General features: G+C 41.3%; 1 protein-coding gene across 2 annotated transcripts in view; it reads left to right on the top strand.

Annotated features, from left to right (window-relative positions):
* Nucleotides 1-14,048, top strand: part of LOC117804666 (chemokine-like protein TAFA-5) — a 197,793-nt gene that overhangs the window by 105,897 nt on the left and 77,848 nt on the right. For both annotated transcript variants that reach the window (XM_034672964.1, XM_034672965.1), the window contains exon 2: nt 10,076-10,225. In XM_034672964.1, coding sequence (XP_034528855.1) covers nt 10,076-10,225 — 150 coding nt within the window. The remainder of the gene's footprint in view (nt 1-10,075; nt 10,226-14,048) is intronic.

A 14,048-nucleotide genomic window follows, 5' to 3' on the forward strand; every position in this document is an offset into this window, starting at 1 on the left:
TGTCCTCAAGTTCTCTTGCGGAATATTTGGGAGGAATGCAGAAACCTGGAATGCTTGCAGCTGAAACCAAGAAGCTTGTCTCATATTATTATTTGGAATTATTCACAAATACCAAATTTTGGTTTGCTGGTTTTAGAGACTTGAATTTAGAGCATAGACTGGATTATGTTCATTTATTTAAAAGCAGATTGGAGGTGTTGGAGAAAGATAAGTCAGGTTGTAGGTGCTTTAGTGATCCAGGATGTGCTGACCTGTGTTTGTTATCATGTTTTATGCCTGTATCTTTGTTAAAATGTGCTGCAGCCTGTCCTGGCCAGGACACTTGTATTACTCATTCTCAAACTATGTGAGCTCATCGCTTTGAATGATGTTTTCATCTCTATACAGTCGGGGCTGCAGCCAAAGTATTACATCTAAACCTGTCGTTCACGCCAGAAGAATAAATCAGAGCAAAACATTATTTTCAGGAAATAAACAGGAGTTATTTTAGTCTGACTTTATGTGGAGTAATGATGGGAAGTGAAATTAGTCATATTTTGTGCATTGACTCTGTGTTATCTCTTTGCAAACACAGCTGTGATTATTTTCGTCTTGCTCATGTGTTTAACTTCATATTTTTCTAATATCATAGTTTGCTGAGTTTGACGATCTGCCGATGGCAATCTATCTATTTTCAGTTTATGCATCAGGTTCCTCTCAAGATAAACTGTAATGTTGTTTTAAGTGCTGTACCCCAAATTTATCCCCTAGCAATGTCGTTCAGCCAACTTTTAAAGGCACTGTGAGGAGTTCTTAACTGATTTTAAATTAGTTTCACTCCTGTGCTGATACCTCTTGAGGCCCAAAGGAAAAAATGAGATTATCAGCGATGACAATGTGTGGATCCCTGCTGAGGAAGTTTGGCAGTGAGGAGTAAGTTAGCAAGCAGGAGGAGATTTTCTTCTTTAGGATGATGTAATGGACTCAGGTTTGGCAAGACAAGTACATTTTCTGTTGAAATTTAGTTCTAGAAAGGGATACTCTGCAACCACAGCTTTGTAAGGTAAAAGAGCGAACTGGCCACAAGCAGGATTTCACGTTAGTGCCAGCTTGTTAATGCTTCTCTGCTCTTTTAGGGAAATGGGAAATGTGGTCTATATCCCAGAAAAACACCAATACAACACGAAAACTCCTTACCATGCCTTTAACTTGTTCACACTTAAGTGTATGATTAGTTAGATTACACCAATTATAACATTTACTATCATGGTGGAATTGGCAGTCAAACATAACACCTGCATAAGAGCCATAGCAAAATGTAACAGAAGTGGAGTTTATGCTATGCTCTATAATTTAACTCCAGCACTTAAACCACCCTGTTTTTCCTGCAGTTGCAGCAACTGTTCGCCACTTTCTCTGCTTCAACAGGAAGTGACACGGCTAAGAGAAAGAGAGGGAGCTGGTTGTGGCTTTCTCTCGCCCTTACAACCATTCATCAAATTCAAGCCGTAGCGATGTCCGTTCAGAACCTGTGGATGGCCGGTTCTGTCTCTTTCTTTTTCAGCTCTTCCCTGTAAGAGCAGTAGTTGCCCATGTTGGGTTGTCTGTATTAGGTGCAGCTGGGTGTCCGACAGCAGCTGGACTGCAGGCTGGCCAGACGGCTGGCGCTGCCCAGGGAGTAGTGTCTGACTGGGGGCCGCCTGCTCCCAAAAGTCTAGGTTGGAGAGCGCATCCTGGAAGCCAGGGCACAAGGCGAGTGGGACTTAGGAAGGTGGGACCTTGAGAGTTATTGCACTGGGGTGTATGGGTGGCCCTGTGTTATGGGGCAGTGTGTACCATCATGTAGAAATTGCTCTAGCATTTTTAATGGAATGATATGAGCTTTATCTTTGTCAAAACATGAACAAGATGTAGAAACAACAATGATGTTTTTAATTTCACAATCAACTTCCAATAGTTTGAAACTTCCTTAAGTGTAAAAGTTAGATAAAGAAGATACTCTGTGCACTTGCTGGTTGGTGTAACCTATTGAAGCTTATAGAAGATTAAGTTAAAAAGTCTGTCCTCTATATTGACATACAGTACAGTACAAGTGTTAAATTTAATGAGGCATGGCACAATGATCTTATTCTTATACCATCTTCTGTGCAGTTGTATAGAAAAGTACAGAAGACAGTATACCTAGCAATGTGAGGCAACAACATGAAAATGAAATTAATTCAGTTTCCTGGCAGCTACAGCTGTGACAGCAAAACTAAGGCCCCCGGTTTGATAAAATGTACTCAATTAATGAGCTCCATCGACTCAAGAGAGAATTGCGGCGTCAAATCAGCCCCAGTCTTTGAGCTTTTTGGCTTCGCACATGGTACCTCAGGACCACAGCGATTGCGTAAGAAATCTAAACAGTCTTTCAAATTCTTGCAGTGGAAGAGTTCCAAAAGAGAAAGGAACTGACAAAGAGAGAAAGCAGAGAAGGAGGTAGCGAGGAGATGATCTGCAGAGATGGTGCATTTGATAGGACGCGGGAAGTGTACGCACAAACATACACACATGAACAGAATACACATACACACAGAGGGGCTTACATGACAAGTCATTATCCAGCATCATCCAGAGGAGACAGAAGAGTTTCAATAGAGAGGAGGGAGCTAAGTGAAAAGGCATCAAGAAGACAAGAGCAGAGAAGGAAGCGAGAAAGGGGAACAAAGGGAGAGGAGGAGAGCAGCGGAAAGGGTGGTGAAGGTGTTGGGGGGGGGTGGGGGTGTTATCTTGATCTCCCTAGTGCGGAAGACATAACAGGATGAATTTTGTTGGCATGCTTTTTAGAGCAGACATAGTGCTCAAACATCTGTCAGCTTCTCAATATACCTGCCTTCTTAGAAAGGTTATTTATAGATACACACATGTGCCATTTATATGTGGCTACTGGCTTTAAAGTTACTTATGCGGAGCTATATGACTTAACATTGGTGCTCTTTACCTTTAAGAAAATATCTTGGGTGGAATTAATGGGCTTCTTTCTGTCAGTCTGTTGACATTGATTTATAAACTCAGTATGACACCAAAGACACATCTGAAGACATATCATAGAAGTACAAATCCATAGAAATCTATTAGATCTGCACAAAGCTGTAGATAAATGAACAGACAAATCTGTACTTATATAGGGACAAATCCACACACAATACACAATATACATACATAATAAATATGAACATGATATTGTTTTACATTTTTATTTTATTTATCTTTTTTTTTTCATTTAAAAGGGACAGTGCCTATTAATTAACATTTCTGTATCTATTCCAGAGTTAGCCAAAATGCTAGTTTATAAATAATACAAATATACTCATGAATAATTTTAAATGATTACCAAAATTTAACATTACTAAAGCCTCACTTTTTGAAATGAACCAGATTGATACAGCAGTAATATAAATACAAAAATTCATTTTTGATTGCAGGTGGATGTCAACAGTGGCATGTAACTGTCACAGTCACAAAAATTATGTTTTTTGAAACCTTTTTTAACATTTTAAAAAAGTGAGTTACCTAGTTTTTGCAAATGAATTCTTTATATATTCTTTAATTTTTAATAAAGAGTAGAATTCCCTAAGGGAATCTGAAATAATGGACTAATTGCAATGTGACACTGCTACACATAAAGACCTGCTGCTATTGTTTGAATGGTAGTGTGTGACAAGTTGTGGTTGGGCTGTGCAGAAAATGGAGTTGTAAGTTTACACGCATTCTCATGCGTCTAGTGTCATTAAGTAGCCATGGCCTCCACAGGTAACCAGTGTGTAGATGAATCTTGATAGATCCCCATTACCCTAGGTGTGACCCCTCGCAGCTCAGTTCATTAAGCCAGCCACCCAAGTGTTCGGGACTCAAGTCCAGATTTAATCACAACTTCCGTCCTCTTGCCAATCACAATTAGATCCTGATAAGCCTCTCCTGGATGGCACCACAGGGCCCCCACACACAGACAAAGGTTAATTTGCGAGCAACAAGGGCCCGGCTATAAGGCCAAAGGTCACCTGATTGAATACATGGAGGATGCGCGTGTGTGTGTGTGTGTGTGTGTGTGTGTGTGTGTGTGTGTGTGTGTGTGTGTGTGTAAGATGGGAAGGTGGGGGGGCTTGGCAGCAATTACAAAGTTCATCAGTATTCATGCATTTCATTCATCACTAATGGATACATTACCTTCAAAGAGGTGTGCTGAGAGGATCTGGACCTTAATGTGAAATAGCTTTTGGGTAGTCTTTCAGTAGCTTTGTAAAAGAGATTTCTTGACCTTTGTCCTAAAGTAAACTAATGTCTGGCGAATGTGACTACGTCTTTGAGCCGCTCAGTGACCAGTTGTCCTGTCAGCTTTTTAGCAATCTCACTGAAACCAATCAGGGTTCAGAATTAATTCAGAATGGGTAGTCTTTGTTGGTAATGAAGAGTTAGCCCCTCTCCCCAGGGGATAGCATCAGTTGTCAATGGAGGTAAAGGAGGATAGAAGAGAGGTAGCAGTGTTGATGACTGCAAGACGGGGAATTCAAGCAGGGTTCCCACGCGTCCTGGAAAACCTGGAAAACAGTTGACCAGTTTTCCAGTACTGGAAAACACCTGGAAAATGGGAGAAAAAGTAAAATGTCCTGGAAAATCACATATAGTCCTGGAAAATGATTCCAACATGGCTGCTTTCGACCTGACCCGATTAACAAAACACATCCCCATTCATTGAAAGTTGAGTGCACGCTGTGCTGGAAAAGACATCAACACTGCGCAACTTTTTTCACATCTTTTCTCCTTCACTTCATATTCATGCATTCACAGAAAACGGGGGTATATTGTTTATGTTTTATGGTACATTTGGCTCGATTACCGTACTCTAGCTCAGTTGTTCTCAAAGTGGGGTCCTGGGACCCCTGGGGGTCCACGAACCATAGCATGGGGGTCCGTGAAATAATTTGAATACATTTCTAATAAATTAAAAAATTGTGCTGTGTCATTACAAAACAGCATATACACCATTGTTATGATACCATTTGGTGGCTCGAAGAGATATGTGAATCTTGCTACTGTTAATTTTCTGAAAGAGTTTAAGATCAATTACTTGAAAAGTATAAATGCTGTCATGTTGAGTCCACAAGGAATGAAATGACCCTCTGTTTTAAAGTTTACAAGTGGTATTTACTTGATTCAAATTGAAGCATTATCTGTTTATCACTATGGTACAGGTCTGAAGTATTTACATTGATACGTTTTACAATACAAATAGTTCCAAGGGCAACTAAGAGTGCAAATGGTAGTAAGCATGTGCTTTAGTGATGGGAAGTTGGGCTCTTTTCAGGGAGCCGGCTCTTTTGACTCGGCCCCCAAAGAAGTGCCGGCTCTTTCGACTCCCGAACGGCTCTTAATTTAGGATCTTTTGTAGCCGTATTTTTTACCTTAATTTTGCAAAAACTAATGGTTTGTGTTGAAAACCCTTTTACGTACTGTGTTTTTATGAGAAGCCTTATAATTGCCCAATTGTGTGCATTTATTCTGTTACAAAATCATTCTCCCCCTGATCCTAGGGTAAGGATTAGGGTTGTGATTAGGGTAGGGGTTGGGGTTAGGGTTAGGGTTGTGATTAGGGTTAGGGTTGGGGTTAGGGTTAGGGTTAGGGTTGTGATTAGGGTTAGGGTTAGGGTTATGATTAGGGTTAGGGTAACGGTTAGGGTTATGATTAGGGTTAGGGTGGGGGTTGTGATTAGGGAACGGGGTTAGGGTTATGATTAGGGTTAGGGCTAGGGTTAGGGTTAGGATTAGGGTTAGGGTTAGGGTTAGGGTTAGGGTTAGGATTAGGATTAGGGTTACGATTAGGGTTAGGGTTAGGGTTAGGATTAGGGTTAGGGTTACGATTAGGATTAGGGTTGGGGTTATGATTAGGGTTAGGGTTAGGACTACGGTTAGGGTTAGGATTAGGGTTAGGGTTAGGGTTAGGGTTAGGATTAGGGTTAGGGTTAGGATTAGGGTTAGGATTAGGGTTAGGGTTAGGGTTAGGGTTAGGATTAGGGTTAGGGTTAGGATTAGGGTTAGGGTTAGGATTAGGGTTAGGGTTAGGGTTAGGGTTAGGGTTAGGGTTAGGATTAGGGTTAGGGTTAGGATTAGGATTAGGGTTAGGGTTAGGATTAGGGTTAGGGTTAGGGTTAGGATTAGGGTTAGGGTTAGGGTTAGGATTAGGGTTAGGGTTAGGATTAGGGTTAGGGTTAGGGTTAGGTTTAAGGTTAGGATTAGGGTTAGGGTTAGGATTAGGGTTAGGGTTAGGGTTAGGGTTCTGATTAGGGTTAGGATTAGGGTTAGGATTAGGGTTAGGGTTAGGATTAGGGTTAGGATTAGGGTTAGGATTAGGGTTAGGGTTAGGATTAGGGTTAGGATTAGGGTTAGGATTAGGGTTAGGGTTAGGATTAGGGTTAGGGTTATGGTTAGGATTAGGGTTAGGATTAGGGTTAGGGTTAGGATTAGGGTTAGGATTAGGGTTAGGGTTAGGATTAGGGTTAGGATTAGGGTTAGGGTTAGGATTAGGGTTAGGGTTAGGATTAGGGTTAGGGTTAGGGTTAGGATTAGGGTTAGGATTAGGGTTAGGGTTAGGATTAGGGTTAGGGTTAGGGTTAGGATTAGGGTTAGGGTTAGGATTAGGGTTAGGGTTAGGGTTAGGGTTAGGATTAGGGTTAGGGTTAGGATTAGGGTTAGGGTTAGGATTAGGGTTAGGGTTAGGGTTAGGGTTTTGATTAGGGTTAGGGTTAGGGTTACGATTAGGATTAGGGTTAGGGTTAGGATTAGGGTTAGGGTTACGATTAGGGTTAGGATTAGGGTTAGGGTTAGGGTTAGGGTTAGGGTTAGGATTAGGATTAGGGTTAGGGTTAGGATTAGGGTTAGGGTTACGATTAGGATTAGGGTTAGGGTTAGGATTAGGGTTAGGGTTAGGATTAGGGTTAGGGTTACGATTAGGATTAGGGTTAGGGTTAGGATTAGGGTTAGGGTTACGATTAGGATTAGGGTTAGGGTTAGGATTAGGGTTAGGATTAGGGTTAGGGTTAGGGTTAGGATTAGGATTAGGGTTACAATTAGGATTAGGGTTAGGGTTAGGATTAGGGTTAGGATTAGGGTTAGGGTTAGGGTTAGGATTAGGGTTAGGGTTAGGATTAGGGTTAGGGTTAGGATTAGGGTTAGGGTTAGGATTAGGGTTAGGGTTAGGATTATGGTTAGGGTTAGGATTATGGTTAGGGTTAGGATTAGGATTAGGGTTAGGGTTAGGATTAGGGTTAGGGTTACGATTAGGATTAGGGTTAGGGTTAGGATTAGGGTTAGGATTAGGGTTAGGGTTAGGGTTAGGATTAGGATTAGGGTTACAATTAGGATTAGGGTTAGGGTTACGATTAGGATTAGGGTTAGGGTTAGGATTTGGGTTAGGGTTACGATTAGGGTTAGGGTTAGGGTTAGGACTCCGGTTAGGGTTAGGGTTAGGTTTAGGGTTAGAACCAGAACTAAACTTAAACATACAGAACCAGAACCAAACTCATTCAAACAGAACCAGAATCAAACTCAACCAGAACCGAACCAGAACCGCACCAGAACCGCACCAGAACCGCACCAGAACCGCACCAGAACCGCACCAGATCTGAACCAGAACCGAATCAGAACCCTACCAGAACTGAACCAGAACCGAACCAGAACCGAACCAGAACCGAACCAGAACCGTACCAGAACTGATCCATAACCGAACCGAACCAGAACTGAACCAGAACCGTACCAGAACCGAACCGAATCAGAACCGAACCGAATCAGAACCGAATCAGAACCGAACCATAACCGAACCAGAACCGAACCAGAACCGTACCAGAACTGAACCATAACCGAACCGAACCGAACCAGAACTGAACCAGAACCGTAACAGAACCTTACCAGAACCGTACCAGAACCGAACCAGAACCGAACCAGACTTGAACCAGAACCGAACCAGACCAGAACCGAACCAGACCAGAACCGAACCAGAACCGTACCAGAACCGTACCAGAACCGTACCAGAACTGAATCAGAACCGAACCGGAACGGAACCAGAACTATACCAGAACCATACCAGAACTGAACCAGAACCGAACCAGAACCAAACCAGAACCGAACCAGACTTGAACCAGAACCGAACCAGAACCGAACCAGAACCGAACCAAACCCAAGCAAACAGAACCAGAACCAACTCAGGTAAACAGAAACAGAACCAGAACCAGAAAACAAACTCAGAATAAAAATCAGATGCCTCAGCTTGGATGGGCTGATCCGATTTCTCCTCTCAGTGAGTATTTGCCCTGTCTTCAAGAAGACTCTCTCTGAAGGAACAGATGAAGCCAGGATACACAGCCTCCCCTCCATCACCTGTATCCTATATCCTCACATATGATTGGCCACATGGCCGCCATGCTGACCAATAAAAACAAAGTTCTGCTGTGAGCAGAGCTGGGGCTGAGCACTGTGAGAGCTAAGCAGCGAAAGGAAAAGCCGGCTCTTCTGATTCACTATAAAGCATCGGCTCTCAGAGCCGCAGCTTTTGATCATAACACATCTCTAATGTGCTTAATCTGTGTTACAATTATGAGGGGGCCATGGACAATTTTCTCACCTGTAAGGGGTCCCTGGCTCCAAAAAGTTTCAGAACCCCTGCTCTAGCTAGTAGGAGTGCAAACTCCCAATAGTGAAAACAAACGGAACAAAAAGAGCGACACAGCTGCACAGAAACTCCACGTTGTAGACATCCCTGATCATAATAGACATCGCCATGCAGGAAGACAGTTTACATTTTTTTAAATATCGGAGAGATCTTCAAATACAGAGTGCGTCTTTACACCAGTGCGATTTTTTCAGAGTTTACGGTTAACTCAAATAAAAAAAATTTGACATTTGCTTTGTTTTATATCGACCACTTAGCAGGATGAATATCATGATTAAGCAGGTATATTTTGAGTTTGAGTTGAGTTGAGAAACATTTGTGGCCATTTTTGTCATTCAGATCTATTTAGGTCATTAAAGCACTGATCCTCTGATCATTATTATTATTTAATTATTTCAGTAAGGCAGCTTCCAGATTCCTTTGCAGGCTCTTTTTTTTTTTCTTAGCTCATTTTATATTTTTTGAGAAAAGAGAAAGCTGAGATGTTGCCCATCATTGTTACTTGGTTGCACTAATAAAGTGAAGTGCTGTACATCTGTGGTTGCATTATTCTATTATCAATTTGCAATAATTTTTAAGTATGTAAGAGATGATTTCATTGATAGCCATAGACTACATGTCTTTCAATGTAGACTTCCACTGAGAGGAACATATTAGACTATTTAGGAAGTAAATTAGGAACTCAATTTAGACGGTCATACCAGCTTGATCATCAATGAAAATGTCCTGGAAATGTCCTGGAAAATGATCTCTGGAAAAGAGTGGGAACCCTGTCAAGGCTTGATGTGCTTATCTTTCTCTCTCTCACACATACTACTGCTCAGAGGTTAAGGCAGATAAAAACATCCCTAACGTGAAATATTAAAAACGTTTTGCTAGCTAGCTAACCTGCTAGCTTTTCTGCCATTATAAGGTGAATTTCTCATCGTTGTGGCTTTTCTGTTGAACTTAAGTCACCGATTTGATGTTACACACTTCTATGATTTTATTCTGATTGTTTTTATCTGAAGCAACATGGAAATTCACAGCACATTAAGCGCTTACAACACTTATTACAACAGTGGGAAAACAAGCTCTGAGCTAAAAGGCCTCAGATTTATGTATTATGTATGAATGAGAAATAAAATTCTATCCATGTATGAGTCATGCGGTTATTAATACATGCATAACAACACTACACCTGTGTCCGTGCTTCCAGTAAAACCCACGTCTCTGCATTTGGTAATGTTTGTGCTGTGCCCTGCCAATTGAACTACAAAGGATGATGAAAAATAACAGAGCTACACCGCCGTTTATGTGACAGAAATTAAACAGAAGTGACAGACTTGTTTATTTTGCCCTGTTTATGATTTCATCTCTCTGACATCGCGTTCTGTGGTGCAATGTCATTTCCAGGCCAACTGGCAGCGGGGACGTGTGAGATTGTGACGCTGGACAGGGACAGCAGCCAACCACGGCGGACCATCGCCAGGCAGACAGCCCGTTGCGCCTGTAAGAAGGGCCAGATCGCTGGAACTACAAGAGCCAGACCTGCCTGTGTGGACGGTAAGGAATGAGGGCATTAAGGGGGGGGGATCCCGGCTTTCTTTGCTTACTTTCTACAAGAATCCACTTCAGTGAAACCACTCAAACATGAGCAAGTTTTTTGTCCTTAGGCATGTCTGACTTTTACATTGAGTTATGCTAATGTTGAAGAAAATGAAGTGTAAAAGAATGTCATATCAGGGTTTGGAATCATGTCATCCCTCACGAAGCAGCAGGGGGTAGGTGGTTTTTTTAAGTAGGGGCTTAAGGTGGATAACCCTACAATGTGGAGCAAAGTGGATCATAGGCTGTCTTTGAGATGTAAGTCAAGTCTGCAACAAATCAATTTATAGTTGAATCATCTTAAAAAAAGTGGCTGCAGGGGGTTTCTAAATCCCCTACCAACACATTGGCTTATATGTCATGGAAAATGACATTATTGTGGTGGAAAAAATCGGCTCTTACAGCACAGTTGAGTGCTTTTGAATTACTCTTATAATAATTGTTGGAGCAGTACAAACAGTCAATTAAACAGTTAGGTTGATTGACAGAAAATTAATTGCATCTATTTTGACAAAAGAATAAATTTGTACTGCTTTCATCATATCTACATGTGGGAATGGGCTTGTTGGAGTCTTAATATGACAAAACCAAGCAGTTTAAAGTCATCATCTCAGGCTCAGGAGAATATGATGGGGGGTTTGGTCGGAGGTGCCAAATTCCCTTGGATCAAGTGTGTAACCTCACTAGACGCAAACATATTCCTCACTTTGGTTCTGTAACTGATCCTTAGAATAAAAAAAACAAGCTTCCTTTGAGTCTTGTTTTAATCTGAAAATAAAAAAAGTTGTTGGAGGTTTTTTTTTTAATAGAATTTCATTACATTTTTCATCAAGTGACATCTTTTAATAACAGCCAGTCTTCTTGTACAGATATTGCAGCAGCAGATCACTGTTTGTGTTTGGCGTCTCAGCTTCGAACCTCATCACTCCTCGCAGATTAACTTTGCGTGCAGAAATGAAGGAGTGATGACATAATCTCTTAAAACCCCCTGTAGTCTGAGCCTGCAGGTGGATGCTTGCATGGGGCTGAAAGTTTGAGCAGGGCAGTGACTGGAAATCTTGCAGCCTAAATAGACAGCCTAATTGGGAGGATAGTTTGTCAGGTGATTGTGAGAATGACGCATGGCAAATGTGAAATTAGTGCAGCTCGAGTTGTCTGCCTGAACTAGCTTGCAGGCGTCGCTCCATTTACCATCACATAATTGTGTTAAGTCAAGTTTCAAAGACTTCCCTTTCCCTGAAGGAATTAAATCCAGTCACTGCTTTTAAATATATATATTTTTTATGATCTTAGAAAAAAAATCCCTATTTTGGCTTTTAAGAGTGTTAGCAGGTAAGGCTCCAACATTTTAGCTTGCTTGGTTTAAATTGAATAGTTTAATCTTTATTTTACCAGGATAAAAAACTCTGAGATTAAGAATCTCTTTTTCAAGAGTCTCCTGGCCAAGATAGGCAGCAGCACAGTCCATAAAGTCCATGACAGTCAAAGAGTGGCCATACAAACAGTACAAAATAAGTGTCCACAAAGCATTCAAATTTATAACATAACAGAATAATCAAGAAATCTATTTTTTATTTGTATAGCGCCAAATCTCAACAAACGTTATCTCAAAATGCTTTTACAAACATAGCAAGTTTAGACCATACTCTGTCTCTCATCTTAATCTACCATGAGTAGGGACAAACTTCACTTTTACAGGCAGAAACCTCGAGCAGAACCAGACTCATGTTAGACAGTCTTCTGCCTCGACCAAGTTAGGGCTGGAAAGAGGGATAGAGGGGTTTAAAAGAGTGAGAGATGATAGTGGTGAGACGGATCGTAGTAGTTGTAACCGCTGGCATGTCCGTAGCAGCTGGAGCATGGCGCGTCCACAGCAACAGACCATCTATGGCAGCATCTCAAAAGAACCCACGAGAGAAGGGAGCTCAGGGGACTCCGGACAGCCTTTTTACCCACTTTAGTTCTGCCCTTTGGCACAGTCTATAAGAAAAGTTCCCAGGATTGAAGGGTGTAAGTTCCTGCACTCCTCTGCCTGATGAAAGTATGGAGGTATGTAGGAAGCAGAACTCAAATAGCCTTATAAATAAGAATTTGCAAGTGTTTTTCGCCAACACGCCAACAACACCACGTTCATATAGAAGATGGTGATGAGTGGGGGATTTAAAGTTAGTGATAAACCTCAGTGCCTCCTCACTAGAGTCCAAAACAGACATAGAAGTGGCAGAGCCAGTCTATTTTTGCATTGGAAGGAAAAGCAGGATTTGATTCTAAAATAAAAACCCACTTTGAATTTTAATATCTTATTTTTTGACTACTCAAAGAACACCAAAGTTTAAGATGAATAAAAAATATCAAAGTTCTTACTGAGTACATGAGTGTGGAAAAATATAGTCAAATAATAATGTACTTTTTTATACAGAGTAGAGTAAAAGTCTCATGGCTTCCTCCTTTTCATGCTTCTAATAGGGAAGAGGACTTCAGCCATATTTCAAGACAGCGTTCTGCCTCTGTGACAGCTCAATGAATTGAAGAAAGTCTTCAGATGGGGTTGAATGATGGTGCGACTCTCATCTCTCTATGACATCTTCATTCTCATACCCTGCCTCTCAGGGTGCCTGTCTCGGAGTCTCTCCCTCACATGATGTGGCCTCTAGCCTGGGGAGGGGAGTGGAGGTTGTGCGCCTAGGTGACGGCTGATAAAAAACAGCTCTGTTAGTCAGGAAATACCTGCCGTGAACCGTACCTTCGGTTGTCTTGTTTTGCCTCTGATTCAACCGCGGCTTCCCAGTTGTGTCTCTGATTGGAGGAGCAGGGTATCCTCAGCGAACTGTTTGACTGGTTTTATACCTGCTGATCATACTAGAAGAAGGCTTTCCACTGTGTGTGCAGAGGCTCTTTCTATTTGTTTGGCAGGCACAGATCAACATGACATTGGAGATTTGACCTTTCTCCAAATTCAATTTCTTTCATCCTCACAGCCAGACTGCTCCACGCTGCGGTTTGTATGCTTCGTCAAAGTCCTGAAAAAGAGAAGCGACTGTGGAGTCACTTTGCTGTCTTTACACATGCCTCTTTTTTTCTCCGCCGGTGAATATGCTGTATAGGTGTTGCATAAATCCACAGTATCCAGATTGTATCAGGAGGTGTTTGTCACAATGTGGGCTCGGTGGAGCACTGTGGCATTTTGTGTGGGCTAGATACTCTTATTCTGAAGAGAGCTTAGGCTTATCGGGTGACTTTCTGGAGACCTGCGCAGGTGGACGGCAGTTTTTCAAGGTTGTGAGTACAACTGAAACCTATAAGTACATCTTATAAAAAGATCAAGATAAAAATATAAGCTTGCTGCGTGTATATTTATTGAAAAATGGACGAAGAGAGAGGGAGAAATGAGGGAGAGAATGTTAATACTGTAACATACCAGTGTCTAAGTTGCTTTCCTAAACTAAGAGCGACTTATTTGTACATTTGTCATATTTAAGAGTGAATCTAAGTGCTTTACATAATGAATTAAAACATGCAATTTTCAGAGATCAAGAGAATACAATAGATTGCAAATTGTATACAATAATTGTAGGAAATTAAAGCATAAAGCAGAGGAAAAAAGGTCCATCATTACATTTGAGACATAAAAACTTGAATATTAGAGGGGTATTTTGAAGCTGATAAAGGCTCTTTTCATAAAAAAAAGCACCTTAGATGAAGATAAGAGGTTAAAAACTCTTTTGAGATGGAAAAGGATTCTGCTCAAATGTAGAAAACCTGCAAAATCCTCTAAAAAAAA

The sequence above is a fragment of the Notolabrus celidotus genome, chromosome 21, assembly GCF_009762535.1.
Source record: "Notolabrus celidotus isolate fNotCel1 chromosome 21, fNotCel1.pri, whole genome shotgun sequence".
Taxonomy (NCBI): Eukaryota; Metazoa; Chordata; class Actinopteri; order Labriformes; family Labridae; genus Notolabrus; species Notolabrus celidotus.